The sequence below is a fragment of the Cyprinodon tularosa genome, unplaced genomic scaffold (genome assembly GCF_016077235.1).
Source record: "Cyprinodon tularosa strain WSP-4 unplaced genomic scaffold, ASM1607723v1 ctg27, whole genome shotgun sequence".
In the NCBI taxonomy this organism is placed as follows: domain Eukaryota; kingdom Metazoa; phylum Chordata; class Actinopteri; order Cyprinodontiformes; family Cyprinodontidae; genus Cyprinodon; species Cyprinodon tularosa.
Genome location: NW_024038974.1, coordinates 506315 through 528767, shown reverse-complemented (window position 1 = coordinate 528767; position 22453 = coordinate 506315). Strand labels below are relative to the sequence as shown.

Genomic DNA, 22453 nt, shown 5'->3' with positions numbered 1-22453 from the left:
AAGGCCGTCACATCCCCACTAAATGAACTGCTGGGATTTTAACCAAGGATCTCCTGTTTACAACACAGGCACTTTGACCAACTAAGAGCACTTTTAGCAACAGCGCCATCTGCATAGAGTAATATGGGCTATAAAGCCCATAATACTCTGTTTTGAAATCCCTTTTTATAAGGCAGAATATCTTCACTCTGGGATAATCTACAGTAGTAAATGATCTGAATTTATATAGTTATTCATTGAAGCTCCATTTACCTATTAATTCACATCAACATGCAATTTAAATCTAAGTTGCCTTATCCAGAGCCACATTGACATGAAGAACCTTGAATTGTGCAGACATCTTTCAGAATGCAAAACGTCTTTTAGAAAATTTCCTGTCCAATTGACTAAATTGGACTTTTCAAGCAAAAAGATATCATTTTCTATTGAGCCACAGTTTCCAATTAAACAAGTAACTGCAGATCATCAGGGACCGATCTTAGCCACATGCGAGGTCCTCTTCATCACAAGTTCAAATACCGTCTCTAATCCAATCTGATCTGTTATTAGCTGCATTTTTCAGCTTTGCGCCAGAGCTAACAAGCCTTTGAGAACTTTAACAGCTGGAAATGTTAAAATCCCACAAAGAAGATGAAGATCAATGAAAGCCGGAGTGTCCCACATAAATCATGCTGCTCTCCTCTGCTCTACAGCTCGCTGAAGGCCTTATAGTACCAGCAGTTCTCATGAAACCGATGGCTGTTATGGAAGAAGTCACACAGTGCAGGGTGATTTTTCAAGCAACTAGTTTTATTCAATCTAAAGCTCAAGTACATTTTAATGCTTGTCGGAGACGTGACCATAACCCCCCTCAACCCCCACCCCCACTCAAAAAAAAAGGAATGATTGATAACAGGCAGCTTTGATGCAATGTTGACAATAAGGAAAAGATTAGTGAGGAATGCATTACCAAAGACTTTTTGGTGAAATGACACCAAATTGGGACACTGCTTTTCAAAAAGGGGAAACTATGAATCACTCAAAGTTTTTTTTCTGTAGAAAAATCCAGGTGCTCATTTAGGTTGCACACAAAAACAACTTCACGAGCCATTTGCTAAGAAAACACAGCACGCTGCACAGTTGACTCAAAAGCAGCATGAACACATAGCTGTAAAAACAAAAGCAAGGTGGGATGCTTTATGTTGACTGAGGAGGAGGCTGTCAGTGTGTTTGATTACGGCGATGGGGACAAAGGTTAAGAGGTGGTAATCAGTCGGAGTTGGAGTGACGGACGAGGTGGGATCAGAGGCCCTGTAAAGCCGAGCTTGGTGCGATTCTGCATTCAGGAGGGGATCTTGTTTTACAAAGAGGGGACAAAACTTTTATGAATCAGCGAGCTGGAGAAGATAAAAACCACTTAGGGAAATATCAGTGCCAGACATTGAATGTCTGAGCCTCCCACAAGTTTTAGACAGCTCCATCTTTCCTGGGAGTCTCCAGGTCATCTACATGTGACCTGTTATCAGCGGCATGGCTCAGGCCTCCAGACAGCATTAATCTGTCACGATAAGCATACAGCAGCTAAAACTGGAACGTTGGTGTCATAAGCTTCATCAAAGTGCTCTTTTTCGGTCTGTATTTCATGTTTTGGGGTCTGTTTTTAAATGCATGTCAGGGGAGAATCCACCAAATAATCCATTGGATCATTCCAAGTCACAGGCTGCACAGTCTCCCCTCCTCTTCCTCCATCAGACTCCTGAATAGCAGCAAAACAAAACAGTTCCTGTAAATAAAGTGGCTTACTTACAGACCGTGGGTGCAGATCTTAAAAAATGAGTCAAATCAGAGGTTTGTTTGAGCAGAAAACAAAATTTTTTTTTCAGTATGAAAACAGAAAATAGTTTTTTAAATCTTTGGTAAGAAGTGGCACACTTATAAACCATATGCAAGAACATTTTGGGTGTCATGTAAATATATATATATTATATACATGACACCCTATATATACCCATATATATATATATATATATATACCCATATATATATATATATATATATATATACACACACACAAACACCATAGGTTGTATTTGTGTACCATTTTAGACGGGGTTAAAAACTGATTGACAAGTAAACCCAGATGTTTTATCATTAGGTTCTGAAATGTAAACCTGTGCTCTGAAAGAGGAGCGTCGCATAAATCAGGAAGGATGGCTGTGTCACGCAGCAAAAGAACAACAACTGCAGAATGAGTTACACCATCATGTTGCTCACATTTGCAGCAAAGTTATGCACAGAACATCTGTCAGAACTGATCTGAAATGCTTTCACGGGCCATAAGCCACCCAGTAATATGCTGGAGCATATTTGGGTGGGAGGCCTCTGAAGCTTTTTGTTACTGGGTTTGAGGAAGCTAAAACTGTGGTGAATTAGAAAATGTGTCTAAAGGGGGTGAGCTGACATTAGACGGAGGAGCAGACAGTAAAAGGTCTTTTAAAGCTTATTCTCATGTGTCTCTCTGCTCTGGTTTGAAACGGGGCCCCCTGTGGGTCAGAGGCGGCGAAACAGGCAGCAGAGGACGTCTGTGGCAGTGAGATGGAATGGCAGAAGTGCGTCACTTCACATAGCAGGATGGCAGATGGGTGAACCACCTCAGTGAACCGAGGGAAATGACAAGAAAGCTCCAAGGTCATATGCAGGAAGCTGCATCACATCCACGAGCTGTTTCCTGGTGACCCAGGCGGACACGGATGTCAACCCTGCCTTCAGGAACATCTTTAAAAGAAAACTGCGGATTTCCAGCTGAAACTATGTGAGATAGACCATGAAATAACCTGCACATTTTTCCCTGCTGGGGTTTTTGCAGGAGTATAGGGAACAGAGAAAAAGTCTTATATGTTTTGCTTCTTACTGTATGAATGAAGATCTAATAAAATGAATGTATTGATCTACAGAAACATTTTGATGTGATGCCCGTTCAAATCTACGGTATGTTGTAACCGCAAGCTTCAGCTCTGAGTTTTCAGGCTCTACAAATGTTGTTTTTAATAAAAGAGTTAATAATTAAATGCTGGTAAAAGAAAAGTCAAATTTACAATTGCACAAAAACCATGAAGATGCTAGAAACATGGAGAAGATTGAGCTATAATCAGATGATTCCTGAATCAAATCAAAATAACAACATGATCACAACATTTACACAATGAAACATGCGGGTGGCAGCTTGATGCTGTAGAGAAACATTTAGTTTAAGTGGCACAGAAAAGCTGAAAGCAAATGGCTGCTAGTAAAAGGAGGGCAGCCATCTTTTTTTATATCACCTGATCCACATCTCATTAGTGGTTTGGATGAAAACATCCAAACAACAAGGTCAAAATCCACATGGCTACTGGAAACCAATGTATAAAACATGTCCTAACATTTACTAGCTGACAAAAAAAAACTGCAGTTCTGCTGACAGCTGAGTCCTCGTTGGAGTGTCTATAGTTCTGTTTTTGGTCTTTTTTACCTAATGGTTTGATCAAGTCTTTACACGTTGAACACAGTTTGAACCAGTCTGCTTCTCCCAGCTTCTGTTGCTTTTTTTAAACTAAAGTCAAACTTGTTACAATCCCGCAGGATAGTTTGTGACTACTAGGTTTTTCTGCTTCTGAGACTTTGATCAAAGTGTTTAGCAATAAAACAATCATTTCCATTTAACTATTTATACCCTAAAAATACAATGTTTGTTATTACAATGCGGGAAAATGTGTAAATGTTCGCAGGGTGGGAATTCCTTTGCAAGGCACAATGAATGCACATTTTTGCTCTGATTAAGGACTAGATATCAGTTAATATTTGAACAAAAAGAAGTCAAAATGGGAATCCAGTAGATCCAAATCTAACATAAACATCCCAGGACCACCATGCTCTGTCCTTTAAACCCACCAATAGACACTTCCTAAAGGCAAACACGGTGGTGCACCATCTGGTTCATCTGACCTTCTGCCATGGAGAGACATATTTTCAAAAAATGTCAGATACAGCTAAAAACTCTGGGTTATAACTGCAAGCAGACTTGATGAGAACATTTAAGAAGTTGACAAACTTATCAGTGCAATCACTTTGTGCAGTGTTTTTTCTTTAAATAAAATATCTACTATGCCTTCATCTTGACTGACAGTCATACTAACAACAAAGCTCACGTTCCCAGAATCTTCTGAAGTCTCTCTATAAACCCTTGTGGCAACGACACAATGAGTGCGATAAAATATTACTGTGTTCTAGAAATGTTGGTCCACAGCTTCATTCTGAGAGTTGAGGGAGAGTTTATGCATTTATAATTTAGAATCAGTATGTATCAGACTTTTGCAATGTTCTGCTAAGACAAGAAAGCTGATTGATCTGAGAAGGGAAATTGAACTTTTGCTCACAATCAATCAGAAAAAAACTGATACTAGTCGATCTATTTACATTTATTTACAGTGTGCATTAAATATTTTCAGTTATTATTTAAATTATTTTAAGTAATTATTTAAGTATTTCAAATAATTTGATTCAAAAATTTTGCTATAGATATTAAAGGAGAAGTTCGGTTTTTTACACTTTAAGCCCATTTTCTGTAGTGTCCAGGATGAAATCGAATGATCGACACCAAAAGTTTGACGATTGGTCCTGTCTCTGCTTTTTGGCTCATTTAGAATCACCCCCTGGCTGCTTTAGAATGGCTAGCATAGAGCATGTCCGATAATGTCCTTAAAACAACCTTAAACGTTCTTTTTTTTAAATATGCTACTCACCGTGTCGTCAGCGCTGTTCAATGACGTTCCAAAAAAAGTTTCGTGAAGAAAAAACGTTCCTGTAGTGTTTTATTTAGCATTTTGTAAATCCCATTGAGTTCTGTAGGAATAGTCAATATTCCGCTGCCACCGGAAACGGAAATGGAGCCTGTTTACACAGTTGTAGTCTTTTCGCTTCACTCTGTGTACTCCGACGTCGAGAATCAAGAATCCACCTTTCGTATTCCATTTTCAGAGTTTTTTAAAGTGTTTAACAGAGACGTTAGCACCTCGACGTCGGAGTACACAGAGTGAAGCGAAAAGACTACAACTGTGTAAACAGGCCCCGTTTCCGGTGGCAGGGGAATATTGACTATTCCTACAGAACTCAATGGGATTTACAAAATGCTAAATAAAACACTACAGGAACGTTTTTTCTTTACGAAACTTTTTTTGGAACGTCATTGAACAGCGCTGACGACACGGTGAGTAGCATATTTTAAAAAAAGAACGTTTAAGGTTGTTTTAAGGACATTATCGGACATGCTCTATGCTAGCCATTCTAAAGCAGCCAGGGGGTGATTCTAAATGAGCCAAAAAGCAGAGACAGGACCAATCGTCAAACTTTTGGTGTCGATCATTCGATTTCATCCTGGACACTACAGAAAATGGGCTTAAAGTGTAAAAAACCGAACTTCTCCTTTAAGGCTTCTACAACCTAACCAGAAGAAAACTAAAGTGATTGTGTTTTTCCAACAAATAATCAAAGTGCTTTTCATCTTGGGGTATCCTTTAGACCAGCGGTCTGCAACTTGCGGCTATTTGGTCCTCCTGCAATGGCTCTTAATCATGGCTAAAATGATAAGTGTTATATCATTTGTTCATATCAAGTGTTGGTTTTGAGTACAGTAAAATAGCAAATGGCAGTTTTAGAAGCTCAAGTAGTTTTTCAAACAAAATGAAAATTTATTTTTCACAACAGGATGACAATAAAAAGAACCAATATTGTGTTTAAAGGTCTATTTTTCATCATTAGCTTGCAATCTATGTGTTTTATTTGACATAATTTTCCACAGAAAAACATCCAGAAAATCATTACCCAAAATAAACTTGTAGGTCTCAGGCAGAGAATAACGTTCTAGTTGGAAACACATTATTTTAATCAAAACATCATGTATATCTGCAGCTCTTTTTTTTAGCTGCATTCAGGTTAGAAATGGCACTATAGATTTTAAAGATTGCAGACTCCTGCTGTAAACTTTTTTTAGAATGCACCTTACATTTCTTTTGATCAGGTTTTAGCCTTAAAGCAGTGCTTTTACTAAATGGGACTTTTATCCAAGCTGAAACCATTTTTCTCTTTTAAAATCTTTGATCAGTTTAACCTTATGCTTATTTACAGCAGTGCAGTGTTAGTCAGGCTGTCTTTGCATGACTGGAGTTGATCTAGTATGATGCAGCTTGGTTTCTGATCTGTACTAAAAGGTGGGAACATGTTTCCAAAATACAAATTTTTTAATGAACTCCCTTTTGATTTTATTTCATTTTAAGTTTTATTGCTGACTTATAAGGCACTATTAGAACAGGCTCCTTATTGTGTGTCTGAAGTCCTAAAGCCTTATGGGCCCTCCTGGTACCTGATATCCAATAAAGACTTGTTTTTTGGCAGTCCCAAATCTGATGAAACATAATTGGTTGTAGCTCCTAAACTGTGGATTAAAATGCTCCAAAACATCAGATGGGCTCAGTCACATCTGCTCTTAGAGGCTTTGAATACTGGATGAGAGAAATGGTTAAACCGATGGGTGGGGTTATCTTTTCGCACCTCTGTACTCTTCTGAGCTCAACATTGCAGTTGTTTTAAATGAACATGTCAACGCGAACATCAAACAGCAGAAGTTATAGCTGGTTTATTTGTAAACCTGTTCAGCTTGAAAATAAATTCTTTTAAGAGCCCCCCTAGTCATCTTTTATTAGCGCTGCAGATTTACTCTCTCAAAGTCCACGAGTGGATGAAGAAACATCCAAACACACTGATGGTTGAGGCTTCCCAGTTTTTAGAGTTATAACAAAAAGAATAAACCATATATTTAGCTTTATAGAGATAACTGCTGATACTTTTATAAAAAGATTTTTTATTTAATTGAAAGTTGTCTAAAAGTTTATTACTACTGTTAATTCTCAATAATAAAGTGCTTGCTGCCCACATAAATATTTTTAGCTCTGGTTTAATTCTCTGCCCACAGCAGTGGACATCTGATTTTCATACCTGTAGGCTGCGATCTCCATGTCTCTTGCCATTTTCTCAGTGAGCAGCTCCTTGTATTCCTCACACTGCTCTTTTATCTGGGATTTTAAGTCAGCCTCCTGCTGCTTCATTTCTGTTATAGCAAACTGAAATATGGGCAAAGATTAGTGTATAATAGAAAAAAACAAAGATAACAGAAAATCCATACAAACTGATAAAGACTGCATCAATCCTCTCTCTCATATACCTCTAACTCTGCCGTCTCTTCTGTGTAAGTTGCCTTCTTCACCTCAACTTCATCCAGCAGGTCCTCCTTTCTCTTCTCAAGATCATCTAGCTCCTTCTTTAGCTCTGAAATCTGCAGAAATATATGCAGCACCAGCTGTTTATTTAAGCAGACTAACTTTATGTTCAGACCTTAAGCATACACTAGGTGGACTTTTAATAATGAAATAATAAAACCTTTAGCTTATACATATTTAACCTCCTTAAATGTAATTTTCTTTAAATGTATTGGGTGTTTATAAATCCTTCCATTTAGTACAAAGTTATATTTTTGACCACTTGATGACCACAAATCCCAAAGTTTCTTGTCGTGTAGCTCTGATTTAGCCCTATTAGAGCTGTTTAACAAGGCCTTCAACCATGTCAGTACAATGCGTCACCAATGTGATCCAGATGGAAATATCTGGATGTATACCTAATGGATTGCCATCAAAATTCATGCAGACATTCATTGTTTCCAGATGAGGACTCTCACTGATTTTGGCAATCCCCCTGATCATTCGTACAGCGCTACCACAAAGTTCACATTTGTGGTTGAAATATTTCCGCAATAATTGGATGAATTGCGATGGTCAGCATAACTGTAAAACTTTAATGTCAATGGAGGCTGCAAACAAGAAAGAGGAGGGATCAATTTGCAAATCATAAAACTACAGTAATGAGTTACAAGGGGTCGGTTAGTTAAAAACCACCACTGGAAACCTATTATAATACTTTATATAAGAGCTGAAGTACATTCTAATGTTACATATTTTAATTAGAAACAGCTTTCTTTAAAGTGAATTTAATATATAGTTCATTATTTTTGTTTTTTAAATATATTTTCAGATGAATATTTCCCAGCTAATAATTTAAAGGAGTGCTACATCTCCATTAATAACACTCCACTTTTTAAGGCACTATTTAAAACAACCTGAAAGGAATCTGTTAATGGGACAACTAGTCTTTGTGGACTAATTTGGACTTGGAAGGTAAAATTGTAAAATTTAGAAGAGAAGCAGAAGGAAATATTAAGAGAAAGACCTACTTTTGTTCAGGCTGTTTTAAAAACTGCCCTGTTTTGCATAGCAAGAAAGATTTCACTGTCATCCACACAATGAAAGATAACAAGAGAATACAGAACAACATGGTTGTAAAATAAATATAACCTCAAAGTGTTAAAATAGTCTGATAGAAAGATCGTTTCAACTGTTACTGATAAGCAGACTTTAAGAAGCAGTACAAAGCTTTTTAATGATACTGCCACCTGTGACCAAAACACAGAACTGCAGCACTCTTCTGCTCATTCTTGTGTCTCGTGCTTGTACTTGACACATGCTTGTTTTTTTACTTTTTTTTACTTGCATGGAGTTGCCTTTGGTGTCTGAGTTGAGCAGGATGCTGGTCGATTGTTTGCTAGATTGGACCCATTTAATGTGAACGTCATTGACAACAGATCTTGCAAACAGTGCGGGAAGTTCCGACCTTAATAACAATCAGGGAAACTAGGCGACAGACTTTTAGATGCATCGGCTCTGGACTACTGAGGCGTCAGTCTACCTGTCAAACCATGTTTTTCTGGGGCTGCTCAGTGTCGTAGTGGGTAGCACTGCTGCCTTGCAGAAAGAAGGTTCCGGTACAATTCCCAGCCCAGGATCTTTTTACATGGAGTTTGCATGCTCATCTTTTTGAAGAGTGAGCAATTATTGTTGCTGAGAATACACCAATATTTCTTTGGCTTAACAAAATAACCCATTATGAGAAAAAGGGTTTTGTCTTGATAGGTTTTAATATCTTCTGGATCTTTGATTTTCAGATCCCTTTTCTGCCTTTTTAGTGTTACAATTTGTGTATTGGTGTTACCAATACCAATAATTTCTACCTGACAACCCTGAGTGTGAAGGTGGCATATTTTATATACATAGGCTCCTTGTTCAAACCAGGAAAGGCCACATGGACTACTCTCCACAAAATGTGATTTTGGTCATCTTTCTTGATTAACGTTGTTCATTATTCATCTTTAGTAAGTGTTGCTGCTTGTACAGCTTTTTGACCAGTTAGGTAGGAGAGCGGGAAACAATGGTAAACGAACCATGGCAAACTGCTTATGTTTCTAACATTTCATCCACTTAAACTTGCAAACACACAAGTCAAATTCAAGTGCGTACCCTCAAGAAAAAGCATTAAAAGGAGTCCTAATGATCCCTATGTAACCTTTTTTTCTTCTAAACATTATTAAAAATGAATTTAAAGACAATTCAGACAGATTGTTTTTGTCAGATAGCAGGCTATGACTCCTTTAATTTGACGATTTTCTCCCAGGTGGCAAAACTCTGGACAGAACATAGCTATATTTGGTAAAGTGAGTTAACAGACAAGAGAGTCTGAGAACTTGAAGCTTTAAACAATAGGTCTGGTTCCTGGGTGCATAGTAAAAGCTTTTGCAAAGCATTGAACAGAGTAACCTATATTATTGTAACACAGTTTGTGCAATCACGAATAAAGGCAGCTAACAGAAATAGGTATGGTAATTTTTTTAGGAGCATCCCTCCCTCATTGTCAGTATCGGTGTTGTCCTGCCATGAGTAACTGCAGCAATCGTAGAAGTTCAACAATTATCAGTCGTACCTAGATGAGATCAGGCTCACATTTCAGAGAAACCTCCAAGCAGAAGACAACCTGTTTCCCACTCCTGCAATCCTGATGACTTCCAAGCCAGTATAAGTTCTCTCCTTCCTTTCCCTTTGGCATGATAAGTGGAGTGGAGTCATGTATGTATATGCAAGTAGTGGCATTGGACGCCATCACAGCCTGTTCTATTATATACAGCCCTGAGTCAAGGCTGATTTCACTGCAATGTGTTTGTTTGGTCATGTTGTGTCTCAGTGAGAAACCAGACCCTGAGAATCCATCAGAGGCGAGAGGGGAAACAGAGCAGATCGAGCCGAGCTGTCCATCCGTCAGGTGGCGCTGACCTGAGCGGGGCTCGTGTTGGAGAGAAGTAGATGATGTCGGAGGGGCCGTGCTGTGGTTTCAGAGGCTCTGTGTTTATTTAGAGAGCTGGAAGTGGAGCCACAGCTTCGGTAATGAGAACCAAACCACCATGTTTGTTACAGATGTGGTCAGGTGCCAGCTGTGGTGAGACCGCTGATGGATGTTAAAGAGAGCAAGGCAGACTGCGAAGGAGGAGGTTTCTAGTCCCATCTGCTCACTTCACCTGAGTCTCATTATCTTTCAGTAATGTTATAAAGGGTTTTCTTTCGGGGATATTTTCTCTCAGAATGTGGGACATAATGTTTGATTTAGATTTATTTCCACTTTTCAAATTGGAACATATGTCTTGAGGCAGTGTGTGTATAAACTTTTAAGACTTTTATGACTCTGAAGCCAATCTGAAAGCCTGTGCTTAATAACCGAGGCCACTGAGGGAGATAAATCCTGTCTGAGCTGCAGACAGGCTCTTCACCTCTCCTGCAGAAATCGTCCTCAAAGTAAACACACTGCTCAGCAGGATCTCCCACACTGCTGCTCCCCTGTCACTTCTCTTTGCTCCTTCATCTGCGGTTGGAAACCATTCTTCTCTAGTCGATGGATGACATGAAGCCAGTTGTGGATTTTAAACATGATCTGTTTCTGTGTTGCTAAAGAAGCACATTATTTATTATGAAATGATCTGGACCATTTTGTTGTAACACAAAAGATAATTTAAAAGAGTTAAATATTAAGGTTTTCTTTCTAGCAGTGCTGGCTGTTAGCTTACAAAATATGTCTTATCAGCAACTTCCTGGTGATAAAACTGCCAAAGCTCTTGAAAAATGACCAACCTTGAAGTAAAAAACATGCTTTTTTAAACTTCTCTGATTTCTCTAGAGTGAGTGGAAACCAACGGTAGAAGTCTGAGCTCTAAAAGGCTTTGTTGCTATTAGACCAAACCCTCCATTACCTTTGACCAGCAAACTTGTTTCTTTTATCTTGTGTTTTTGTCAACTATGCTTGGAAATCTTCAACTGACTTGAAAATCTAGGAGACTTTTTGTCATTAGATCTTCCATTAGCCAATAGCTTATTTTACAAGAGAACAGTTAAATCATTACCTCAAACATAAACATTACTTAAACTGAAATTATTCTATTGAAAATCTAAGAGTCCAGGATGTCTACTAGAGTGTCATTGGTCCTAAAACGCTGGCATGGGCTGAACTTAGCATATTAATAAAGAATCCAGAGCATATGTCCAAAGATAGCCTAACTTATGCATAACGCACGGCAGCGTTTGCCCATGATGCATAAGCCTGTGTCCTGAGGGGGGCAGCAATGGGTCCAGAGGTGCCCGGCCTGCATAAAAAGATTTATTTCATTAAAGTATTAACCTAGCTGCTGTTTACTGCCCACCAAAAAAATAAAAATAAATAAAAAGAAGGAAAGAAGGTTTGCAGTCGCAGCAGATTCAGCATCATGTCTGCTAGGAAGTTTGATGGTTGTGGCCGTTGGTGCGTGAACGCAGAGAGGATCCCTCACACTCACCTTCTCGCTCACCCTATGATGGTTGTAAGTGACTATCATCCAAAAATTAGTCACAGAGAAGAGAGCAGGGGTCTGTTCAACTTGTTGAAGCCAAGGAGGACACATAAAGCTTTACTGCAGTTAGGGTTTATTATACCCTTTTCCTGAGTTGCAATGTGCTATAGACTTGCAGCCTTAACTGGCTTTAAACTTGCGATCAAAATATTGGCACCCTGCCTTAGCCTCTCTCTGTGTCAAACAAACAAACACAACCCTGGACAGATCCAGGTGATATTCATTAGATAATCATTTAGCTAAAGACACATCCCAACACCCACTTTCAGCTCCACCCACATCTATACATACCTCTAACACATGCACCCTACCCCTAGTGACAAGACAAAAAATGCATCCTTGCCTCTACAATGGGGATGAAGTCTGGAGAATTGACAGTTTTCTTCTCTGAGCCCCCTTTTATACCAAAAACGCTGCCAATATGCTATTAAACAGTAGCTGTAAGTAAGAAACATATTCAGCGGTGGTCCTGGAACACGTCAAATACGTTGATATACGTTGGAGAAAAGTTCTTGATAAGTTACGCATAAGTTATGTACAAGTTTCTCATAGTTTATGGATAAGATTGATGCCACGACTTATGAGCAACTTACACTTAATGTACATCAACAATCAGATAACTTATCTGTAAATTATGGCCAAAGCATGGCATAGGGCGGGAAATTTGGAGCATCTTCGAAATTTCTCAACGTGCTTGCCAATGCTGACGTGTGTCCGCGTGTTTCAGCATACATCAGCGTGCTCATAACTTATACAAAATGTACCCATAACACATCCAACGTATGGCAACATTTTAGCCAGATTTATTCATACGTCAGGCATACGCTGTCTAAATTTTCAAGGTGTGACAGTGTTTTTAGATTCAGATTTTAGGTTTAAAATCTTAAAACAGGTTTCCTTCAATTAAGGTTATGGTCCAATGTAAGGACTTAATCGTGACAAAAATGTTTTAAAAAATACACTTTCTCTCCTTATGCTAGATGTATTGTAAAACGTTGTCCATTTTGTTACCAATTAGTTCTTCAAAACACAACTATTCATTAACTTACTGAAGCTAAGTGGGATGGTAACAAAACTTCCAGGATATGTTTAAAAGTTTCTAGACCAAGGATAAAAAAGTAATACTGCCTTAAAATACTGGAATGATCCACTGACTCATGTGAGATCAGTTCGGTGTTTTGAACAATTTAAAAAACATTCAAAACAACAGCTGCGGTTACCGTCTCTCTACTGTGGCTGAGCATCATGGGAAGCTGGATTTTATCAGATGGACCCTTTCTATATTATCTTTACATGCAGGTCTTGCCTCAGTGTTTGTGAGTTTTTCTGCAACTCTCTTCCATCCAATCCACCTCCAGGCACATGCTTATCCTCAGACTGGTTCTGGAGGTGTCTTTATAATTAAATATCAACTGGATATGTTCTGCCCCTGTCTTTCTGTGTGGCTAACGCTGTGAAAACCTTTAAACTGTAATTAAATTAATTTTTTTTTATTGGCACATTTATTGTCTTATCCAGCACTTTGTGATCTTTATCTGCAAATAGCCTTTCATGAATAAACTTTACTTACTAAATATTCAGGCTTTGATGCAAAGAAGCATGAAGCTGTTGGTGAAATTCGATTTCATTAAAACACAGGATTCTAAGTGCTCTTAGAAAATATAGTCCTACCTGGAGAAGTCTGTCATTTGAGCTAAACATAAAATGGGAAAATGGGAAAAATCTGTCTCTCTCCAACCTGGTATCAGGTAACGTGTTAATTAGTTATTTTAGGGGTGCCTTGCTTTTAAACAAATCCTGGATTTCCCAATGTTTTCATCTGCATGTGGAACCTGCATATTAAGAGAGCAGAGATGAATCTTTGTTTTCACAAGAAAATCTACAGGTAAACTCAGAACGCTTGAACCTTTTGTTGACAGAGATGTTCCACGAAATCAGCTGGTCTTTAGCCTGTTGGAGTCTAACCAGTAACTCGTTGGTTGGGAGCGTTTTCCTTTTAATAAGTCCAACCTAATTACACTCACTCTCTGTTATTGTAAAGCAAATATTTTTTGTTCATAAATTCATCCAGGACTTGCATAAAAACATGATTTTTTTTAAGCCTGACACAGCCTCTTTCAAAACCACTTTGAATGGCTACATGTTTTATTTTTATTTTGATAACTCTCATTTGTAATGAAGTTAAAAAGAGAAGGAAGCACACTCACCAAAGTCTTAATCTCATCCACATCAGTTATGTCTGTTGTATCTTTGACCACTGGCCAATCTGTTCCTCCCGCTTCCAGCGACTGTCCATCATCTTTACCAGAGGAGGATGCTCTGAACCCCAGCTGAAGAAACAAACGATTAGCAGACAGTGCAGTTGTCTACAAGTTTGCAAAGTTGGAAAACAGAGAGATCGGACGAGAGGAGCCTCTCTTTGAGCCAAATAAGTTCAGTTTGACAGACGGAGTAAAAAGACTATTTAGAATGTTGGATTGGTAAAGCTCTCCCTTCATGCACCTGATTTGTAATTACTTTGGAGGAAAGCATGCAGCTGAAACAAGCAGCATGAGGGGCGAGTGCACAGGTGTATGGGAGACAGCCAACAATCACCATTCCTGTTTAAATCCAACAGCAATCATTTTAACATCAAGACAATTGTGTCTCGTAATCGAGGCCAGGCGCAGACAGGACGCTGTCCAGCTGGCAGAGGAAGACGCTGAGTGGGAGGGAGAGAGTAAATAGATGGGATTTAAGCAGAAAAACCAGAACACAATCCCATCCACTCAGACACACAGATAATTCAAATATAAATGGGCCAGATATTCTTTTCTAATGCCTCTTAAAGCATACACTCTAAAGCAGAGAGGGAGCCTGGGAAGGCGGCCTGCAGTCTGATTACAGCCCTGACCTCTGAACCAGCAGACATCCTCACCCCAGATGGGGTCAGACCCACCGGAGTTCTATTCTGACCCCGATGCAGTACCTCCGAACATACAGAGGTGGACCAAAGGCATTCTGTCCAGGTCCAGGACTTCAGTCCTGATTCTCAGGTTTTCCTCCTCTGTTGTGTTAAGAGGTAAAGAAAACAAGTAGGGGTGTTGCGACGTGATTTGTGAAAGCTGAGATTTATGTGGAGACCCGAGCAGGCCGTTACAGAGGGGGGAGGAAGAGGAGGTGATCGGCCAAGGGGATGAGGAGCAGCTGTCTGAAGAACCTTCAGTTTTATAATAATCTGTGCTGTAGCATTTTTTTCTTAAACAAGACTCATCATCAAAGGTTCAGAAATGTACAGATCTTAGTATAGAAATAATTTTCAGGCTTTGGAAAGAAAAAAAAAGTACAGTTTTAGCTTGAAATATTTTTAGGTTTAAAGCCAATGACAGAGAACAGTGAATTTTAAACATGGTGTGTTTTGTGTCTTATGTTACTTATGTTTTGTACCTGGAGGCTCTGTGCCAGCTGGCAGTGGTACTCCTTTACATCCAAGGCTCTGGTGATGTCAGGGCTGCCAAACCTAATCGCAGCTGCAGCCAGAGTCCTTTCATCTGGCTGCAGCAGGCTCTGCACTTCCTGCATAGACATCCAACACACACAGAAACACACTGATCATTCTCTACAAAGCAGCAATTACATTCAGACATTACATATTATATACATTATTAGCCACAAGAAGGAAATGTACTGTAAGGCAATACTGAAAATCTGCTCTTAGTAATTTTTTTGACGGTTTGATATCCTAAGATACTCAAAATTACACTAAGGGAACATTTTAGTATTTAAACTTCGTTTAAAGAGGGCATGACAGGTACCATGAACTGCAAACCAATTTTACCGTGAGCCATGACAAAAGAGAGGTGAGGGTATGTGGAGAGAAGCCAACTTTGTCAGTATGGAGCCACAGACCCAACATATTTCTGTATAGTTTCTCTGAGAATTGTAACATGGTTCCACAGCACCCCTAGAATATTTAAACGCTACATGTCCTGCAAACACATAGAGCCACAACAAACCTCCTGCTTTTAGGTCCTTAAAGCCTTAAACTTAAACTGTTAAAAAAAACACAATGTTTTTAAAATAACCTGGGATTAACAGTGGAATTTTTTACAACTATGTTCATAAACTGCTTCATACATAAAATATTTCAGAAAGGGAAATCCTTAGAGCAGCTTTAACTACAACTCTTTTAATTATTTTTAGTTTCCATAATAGAAGCGGACATATAAATGTTACCGTTTGCACCAATTATAAAGTATTGATACTGAATTACGACTTTCTGTAGCCTCTTTTAATAATGTGTATTAATAGAAGGGAGATGTAAATGAAAAATTTGATGTTGGAGAAATAGAGAATATTCTACATAAAAAAAAAACAAGATACCGGTAAGTAAAAAAAAAGGGAATTCTCAAGGAGTTCTATTTATTGACTATTCAAAGGTCAATAAATAGAACACAATACCATCAAATTGTGTTGTTTATTAATCAGTTTCACATGAGGAGTTGGTGTAAGCATTAACTTATCCTACCCCTCTTTGCCCCATGCTTCACCATTGTTACCCTGCTGTTCTAAATTACATAGACCATAGATCAAATATACTATAGGCTACAATATAGATATAGACATTTGTCATTTTTACAAAAGATGAATATTATTTGTTTTAACATTTGAGTACCGGTAGATATAATACACTTAACAGGAATGTATAATTATGACTACAGGAGCAAAAACAAAAATCATACCTTGTTTTAATTATTTAAAGGTCAAAGCTACAACTTTTTAATCAAAACATAATCATTTACAAAATAATACATACAATAAACATCTAATGTGGGGAAGAATAAAAGTATTATTTTTTATGTGCGTGTGTGTGTGTGTGTCGTGTCTGGAAATGAGGCAATAGGAACAGTTGTCCTAATGTCTGAAAGAGCCCAACATATTTTACTCTCAGTGGAGCATTATCGCTTTTGCCATAGTGCTCTGCTTGATATATACATGTAAATGGATTTATTATGGTTTATGTAGAGAATAATTCATGTTATGTGGACAAATCAAAAAAGAAAAGAAAGAAAAGACAAAAGAGAGCTATTGATAATACTTCATCAGTCTGCTTCATCACCTGCACAGAGAATATACATAGAAGTATTATTATACTGAAAATGATCCCTTTATTGTGCCACAATGGGGAAATTCTGGATAACTCTAAATGTTGACGGGTCCAAATTGTATAAATATTAACTACAATGGTAACATTAACACTAAGAATTCTAAACAAACAGGAATAGCAGGTTGAAGTCAAGTGAAATAGAGCCTAGGTGTTGCCAGATAGTAGGGCTGTGATGATGCTGAGAAATGGATTCTTTTGGCATTAACTTTCTCAGTTCTAAGCAGAATTAAAAAAAAGCAAAACAAGGGTGAACATTGATCGAGGTTCTGATTTTTAGTGCCAATTTAAGAAACCATGCAGATGTTGCCGTTTTCCTTCTGGATGGTTTCAATGTCTACAGTCATTGAATCGGATGAGCAGCTTTAACTGCAACTCTGTGGGTCATAATTATTTTTGTTTTCCATGAAAGAAGCTGAACATGAAATCATTACCTTTTGCATCAATTATTAAAGTATTGATATCTAATCAACATGAAGAAGTTATGAAGGAATGAAGCAGCTTGTCCTGCAACTGAAGGGTTTTCGGTTCAAGCCCCGGCCCCAGTTTTCAACGTAGATCTGTCCTTGCGCAAGACACTTCACCCAGATTGCCGAGTGATTGATGATAGTCACAGGGCCTGGTGGTGCCTGTGTATGGTAGCCTCGCTTCTATCAGTGAGCCCCAAGGCAGCTGTGGCTACAATGTAGTTTGCCACCATGTGTGTGCATGAATGGTTGAATGACTGAATGTAGTGTAAAAAGCCTTGGTCAAGTCTCCTGATTTAAAAAAACACTATATAAGTACAGGTAATTTACCAATGTTTCCTAATGAGGTAAGCAAACCTGTCAAATGGCCAGCAACCATTTTTATTAAGGAATGAAAGAATAGCGGATGAAGTGCACCACCTACAGGCCAATAGGAGTTTACCTTATAGCAAAACTGTGACAAGACTTATTCTACCTATATAGATAGAGGCAACTGTGTATGACTGGTTAGAATAGTCGTGCATTCAGAAGATTGTGGGTTTGATTCCAGCTTCCCTCTGTCACATGCTGATTTGCCCCTGGGCAAGGCACTCAACCTGAAGTTGCCTACATGTTTGTCTGTTTCGGAGTAACACTTGGTGAAGTCAGTAGGACCAGAACACCACTATAAAAATGTGATCAATTTACCAATAAAAATTACTAAAAAAATAAAAAGATGACATATTATTTCCAATCATAACCTTTTTTTTTTTTTACAATGGTTTGAAATGTTTATGTCTGGACATTACTTCAGCTCTTTAATTCCTTCTGGTGGTTTTTACAATTTAAGGCTTAAAGTCAGCACTTACCTTTTGAAGCTGAAAAACATCTGCAGCATCTTCAACCTCTGCATTGATTGCTTCAGTATTCAATGCATTCAGTTGCACATTAATTATCCAGATGCAACAGGGAAAAAAAAATTCTGCTGAAAAATGACATGGCTTCTGATTTAACAAATTAAAATTGGACACATGGGGGTCATCACATTAACGGTCGATAAGAAGAAGAATTTTATTCTTTTATTTGGGTTTTAGCCATATTTCCCACATTGTGAGTCATGCAGGTAGGTCCAGGGGGAGAAAAAAAAAGAGCAATGGAGTTTCTCCTGCTTCAGCTGTGAAGCTGGGCTGTGTCTGTCATCTTCTGGTGAGGAGGAGGATAACTGAACGGTGCAGAAAAGCAGGGCTGTGCAGCGATGAGGCATGGTTGCAAACATTCATTTTGAAGGATCACCTCAGAGGTTTTTCAAAGGAACAAGTAAACAGTAGATACTGGTGTATTTTAAGTTACTTAAACATTAGTATTGTCTTTGTCCCTACAGCCAAAGGAAACTCTTCACAGTGTAAATTAGTTCTCAACACATATATAAAAGTTTAAGTTTCTAAGCGTTTTAAGCTCAAATGGAAACTGCAGTTCTCAACGAGGAAACTTAAAATAGACACCACTTCTCCTAAAAGATGGTTCTGAATAGGTTATATGGAAAATTACTGAGCCATCTAAGAGCTGTAGCTGAAGGATGGATGGATGGATGGATAGATGGGTGGATGGATGGATGGATGGATGGATGGGTTCAAAACCAATTTTAAATATTTTTTTTTTTACAACAATAAACTGTTACCGTTTTATCAGAAAGATCTCTCACCGTCTTATGCTGGGCCTCCATATTGGCCAGCTGTTCCTCATAGACTGCCACTTGCTCCCTCAGCGCCAGGCACTCTGCTGTGACAGCATCTACCACCTGCAGAGGCAATCAAGCAAGCAGAAACAAACAGAATGAGATAAGTTTGAGTCTATAGTTTATTAAAATGCTAAACCTGCGTTTTCTTGACATACTATAGTGTTTTTGCACCACTATCACATGTGTATCTAACAAAAGATGTCGACACTGCATTGCAGAGGAAAAAGATAAAAAAGAAACCAGCTAGACGCAAAAGCCCTGTTGCCCAATACATCTGCCAGCAGGGGTTCTCAGCTCACATGCTTCCTTTAATGATTAATCAGTGTTGGGTGCAGGCGCAGACAGTGCCTGCATTTCTGTTTCCATACAAGAGTTGGTGGCATAAATAAGAACCGTCTCTAGGAAGATGGAATATGGAAACAATCTTTAGCCATAGTTATTCTCTACCTTCTTTCACGTGAAAAAAATACCTGAGAGACTAAGGTTTGAGCATCTGTGTCTGTAAATCTGTTTAAAACGCTTCTGTTGTCCCTGTGTGAGAAACTCGTATCTATAAAAACTCTTGTGTATTTTTGCAAAATATTTCTACTTGTCAGGGCATTAACCCTATTGGACAGTGATGCCAAAAGAAGGATAGACAGAGGTTGTTGCTTGACATTTAGAGTACATGTCCCAGGATGGAGAAAATAAGAAATAATGTCAGAAATTCACATTTATAGAAATATTACTAACAACATTTAACAAAATGTAGTATGAAGGTGCATCAGATGAAAATATGAATGTGGCACTAAAAATATAATGCCAGTAATTCAACGGCGGCCTTTTAAATTGACTGTTTTTAGAGCAGTAGAGCCCCTTGGGGCGCAGCTTTGTGACACTATACTGCATTGCCTTTTTCTATTTAAATATTGACCTTCAGCCACTGTCATAAACTTTAAATATGTCTATACTGCGTAAAAGCACTGTGATTCTTTATAATGGAGAGCATTGAATTGGATCCCTTTGGTTGAGGCTCTGATCATCAGGGCCCAGGAGCTGTGCTCTATATATTAGATGGAAAATTTCTATTTTGATATATAGAGCTTTATGACAAATATGCATACAAAAAACTTGAATCTACAACTGAAAACTCTATGTGTAAATCATCATACCCATTGTGGATATGTTACAGTCACCCTGCTCTGCTTCACAACAATATTTTTAATGTTTATATGTAAAACAAAATCTTCCTACTCTGACAATTCACTCATAATGTTTATTTGGACCTGCTGTAAATGTTAAGAATTGAGGTGCATATTTGGAAACTTTGAAAGTCATTGCATTTAACAGGTGTAAGATAAGTAGTCTGGAAAATTTGCTTTTCTGGTAGGGAGAAGAAGAGCTTGCAGTGGGTTAATATGTGCAATATTCCCTTATCTCCTCCACATCTCTGCTCTTCATCTATTTTCCTGCCAATTTCCCAACTAAAACCTTGTCGCACTGCAGCTGCAACCAATTCAGAACCAAAGAATTGAGCCAGCAGGGACATTAGGCCACCATATTATGAAAAGCATGACATCTGTAAGCGAGAAATGAAAGCCTCTCCTACATCTGGTCCAGCTGCAGGCGTGTGTGAGGAGGGGGTGGGTTCTTGTGGGATTGTTGGAAAGTTGTTGGTTATGTTGCAGATCAACAACTACAGGTTGATTGAACAAGAGTCCATCTGACTCACAGACTCATTCCTTTAACAGTACTGCCCCCTAGGGGCCAAATGCATCATTAGGATTTTAACATTTTTTTTTAATGGTATCAGTAATAAATGTTGAAGGTGTTATGTTTTCAAAATGTCTTTGGAAGTATTTAGCTTAGGATTTTAGCTTTTAATTTTATAACTTAAGTTATCAGTTTTATTTATTTTATTTGCATCAGTAAATCAAAAGCTGAGAAAAAAAAAACTTTCATAATAAAGGGGGGGGGGTGATTAAACAGTGGATGAACCGTACCTCTGCAACATCTTGTTGTCGCTGTTGGACAAGGAGCCGCTGATGTGCAGCCTTTTCGTAATCTTTTTGTAGAGATTTAAGTTCTTCTTTCAGTTCCTCTGTGTCACAAATGATCTCATCCTGCATTCAGAAGACAGTGAAAGCAAAAATGTATTCTGATTTCTATTGAGCAGTATACAAACTGTTAATGGAAGCAATGGAGTAGGAGATGTTTTTGTTTCATCATATATGCACAGTTGCACACAAACCCAGATGTTCTCCTACCCTCTGCTTGCAGAGTCTTTCTGCAGCTGCTTCCAAACTGTATTCAGGCTTCACTAAAGTGGAGCTGATGCTGGGGGAGATGTGTTGACCATTACGATTGTCCTTCAGGTCAGTGATTTGGCATTCAAGTGAGTCATTCTCCTCCTCCAAACAACGGGCCTGAAAGGAGCGGACAGAGAAATAAAAAGGCATGAAAGCAAAGAAAATAAAAGGCTGTAGACTTGTTGAAGTTAGTGTCTGTCCACACCAACTCAATTAGTTTGACCAGCCGGTCATTAAGGGCAGCGATGGTGGTCCGCTCCTGTGCAAACCGGTCCAGACCTTCTCTGTTCAGAGCTTTTGCTGCTATGAAGTCTATTGTATCACAGCCACACTTCTCTACAGCTTCACTCCTGCAAGAAAAACAAACAAAAAAGGCTGAAGGATTGGAGATTTTTTTTGTTTTTGCATCTGTTAAGCATCAAAGAAGAAAAATCTTTACTTCCTACCTTGTTGATAGAAAAGGTTTTGTTGCAAAGGTATGCAAAAAAGCTTTGCATACCAATGTAAAAGTTTATTATTACAACAAAATGTGTTTACTTTCATTATATATGATATTATTATTATAATTATAGGAATGTATAATACATTCCTATAATTCAATTCAGTTTATTCATATATGCTGATGAAGATTCTCAGTCATCCAGGTAACAGTCATTCTGTACAAGTTTAAAAAACTATCCACTCGACTTGGTTTCCAAGATTTAAAGACGTTTTGCTACCTCTCCAGGAAGCTTTCTCAATTCAAATGTCAATTCAAAAGTTCAGACAGACCATTCTCATTAAATGACTGTAATATTTAGAATATATATCTCTGTGTGTTGCACCCTGACCTGGTAGAGGCACGGTACCGTCCTGCACGCTGCAGCCTTCCTCCATTTGGGCTCCACCTGTCGTCCTCAAACAGCTTGCGATAAGAAGAGACTCTGAGCATAGCCATGGCTGCTGATCGGTTCAAGATTCAAACAGCAACTGGCAAATATTGTCAGCAGCTCTTGACTTGGTTTTATAATAACA

General features: G+C 38.4%; 1 protein-coding gene across 1 annotated transcript; it reads right to left on the bottom strand.

Annotated features, from left to right (window-relative positions):
• Positions 1 to 1609: 1609 nt before the first annotated feature.
• vimr2 (vimentin-related 2) lies at positions 1610 to 22410 on the bottom strand. Its single transcript, XM_038289531.1, has 10 exons — positions 22270 to 22410; positions 21645 to 21789; positions 21398 to 21556; positions 21134 to 21253; positions 19116 to 19211; positions 15251 to 15379; positions 14032 to 14154; positions 7232 to 7342; positions 7006 to 7130; positions 1610 to 1735 (listed from the first exon to the last, which is right to left on the bottom strand). The coding sequence occupies exons 1-10, from the start codon at positions 22374 to 22376 to the stop codon at positions 1693 to 1695; spliced, it is 1158 nt and encodes a 385-aa protein (XP_038145459.1). The 5' UTR covers positions 22377 to 22410; the 3' UTR covers positions 1610 to 1692.
• Between the last annotated feature and the right edge of the window lie 43 nt (positions 22411 to 22453).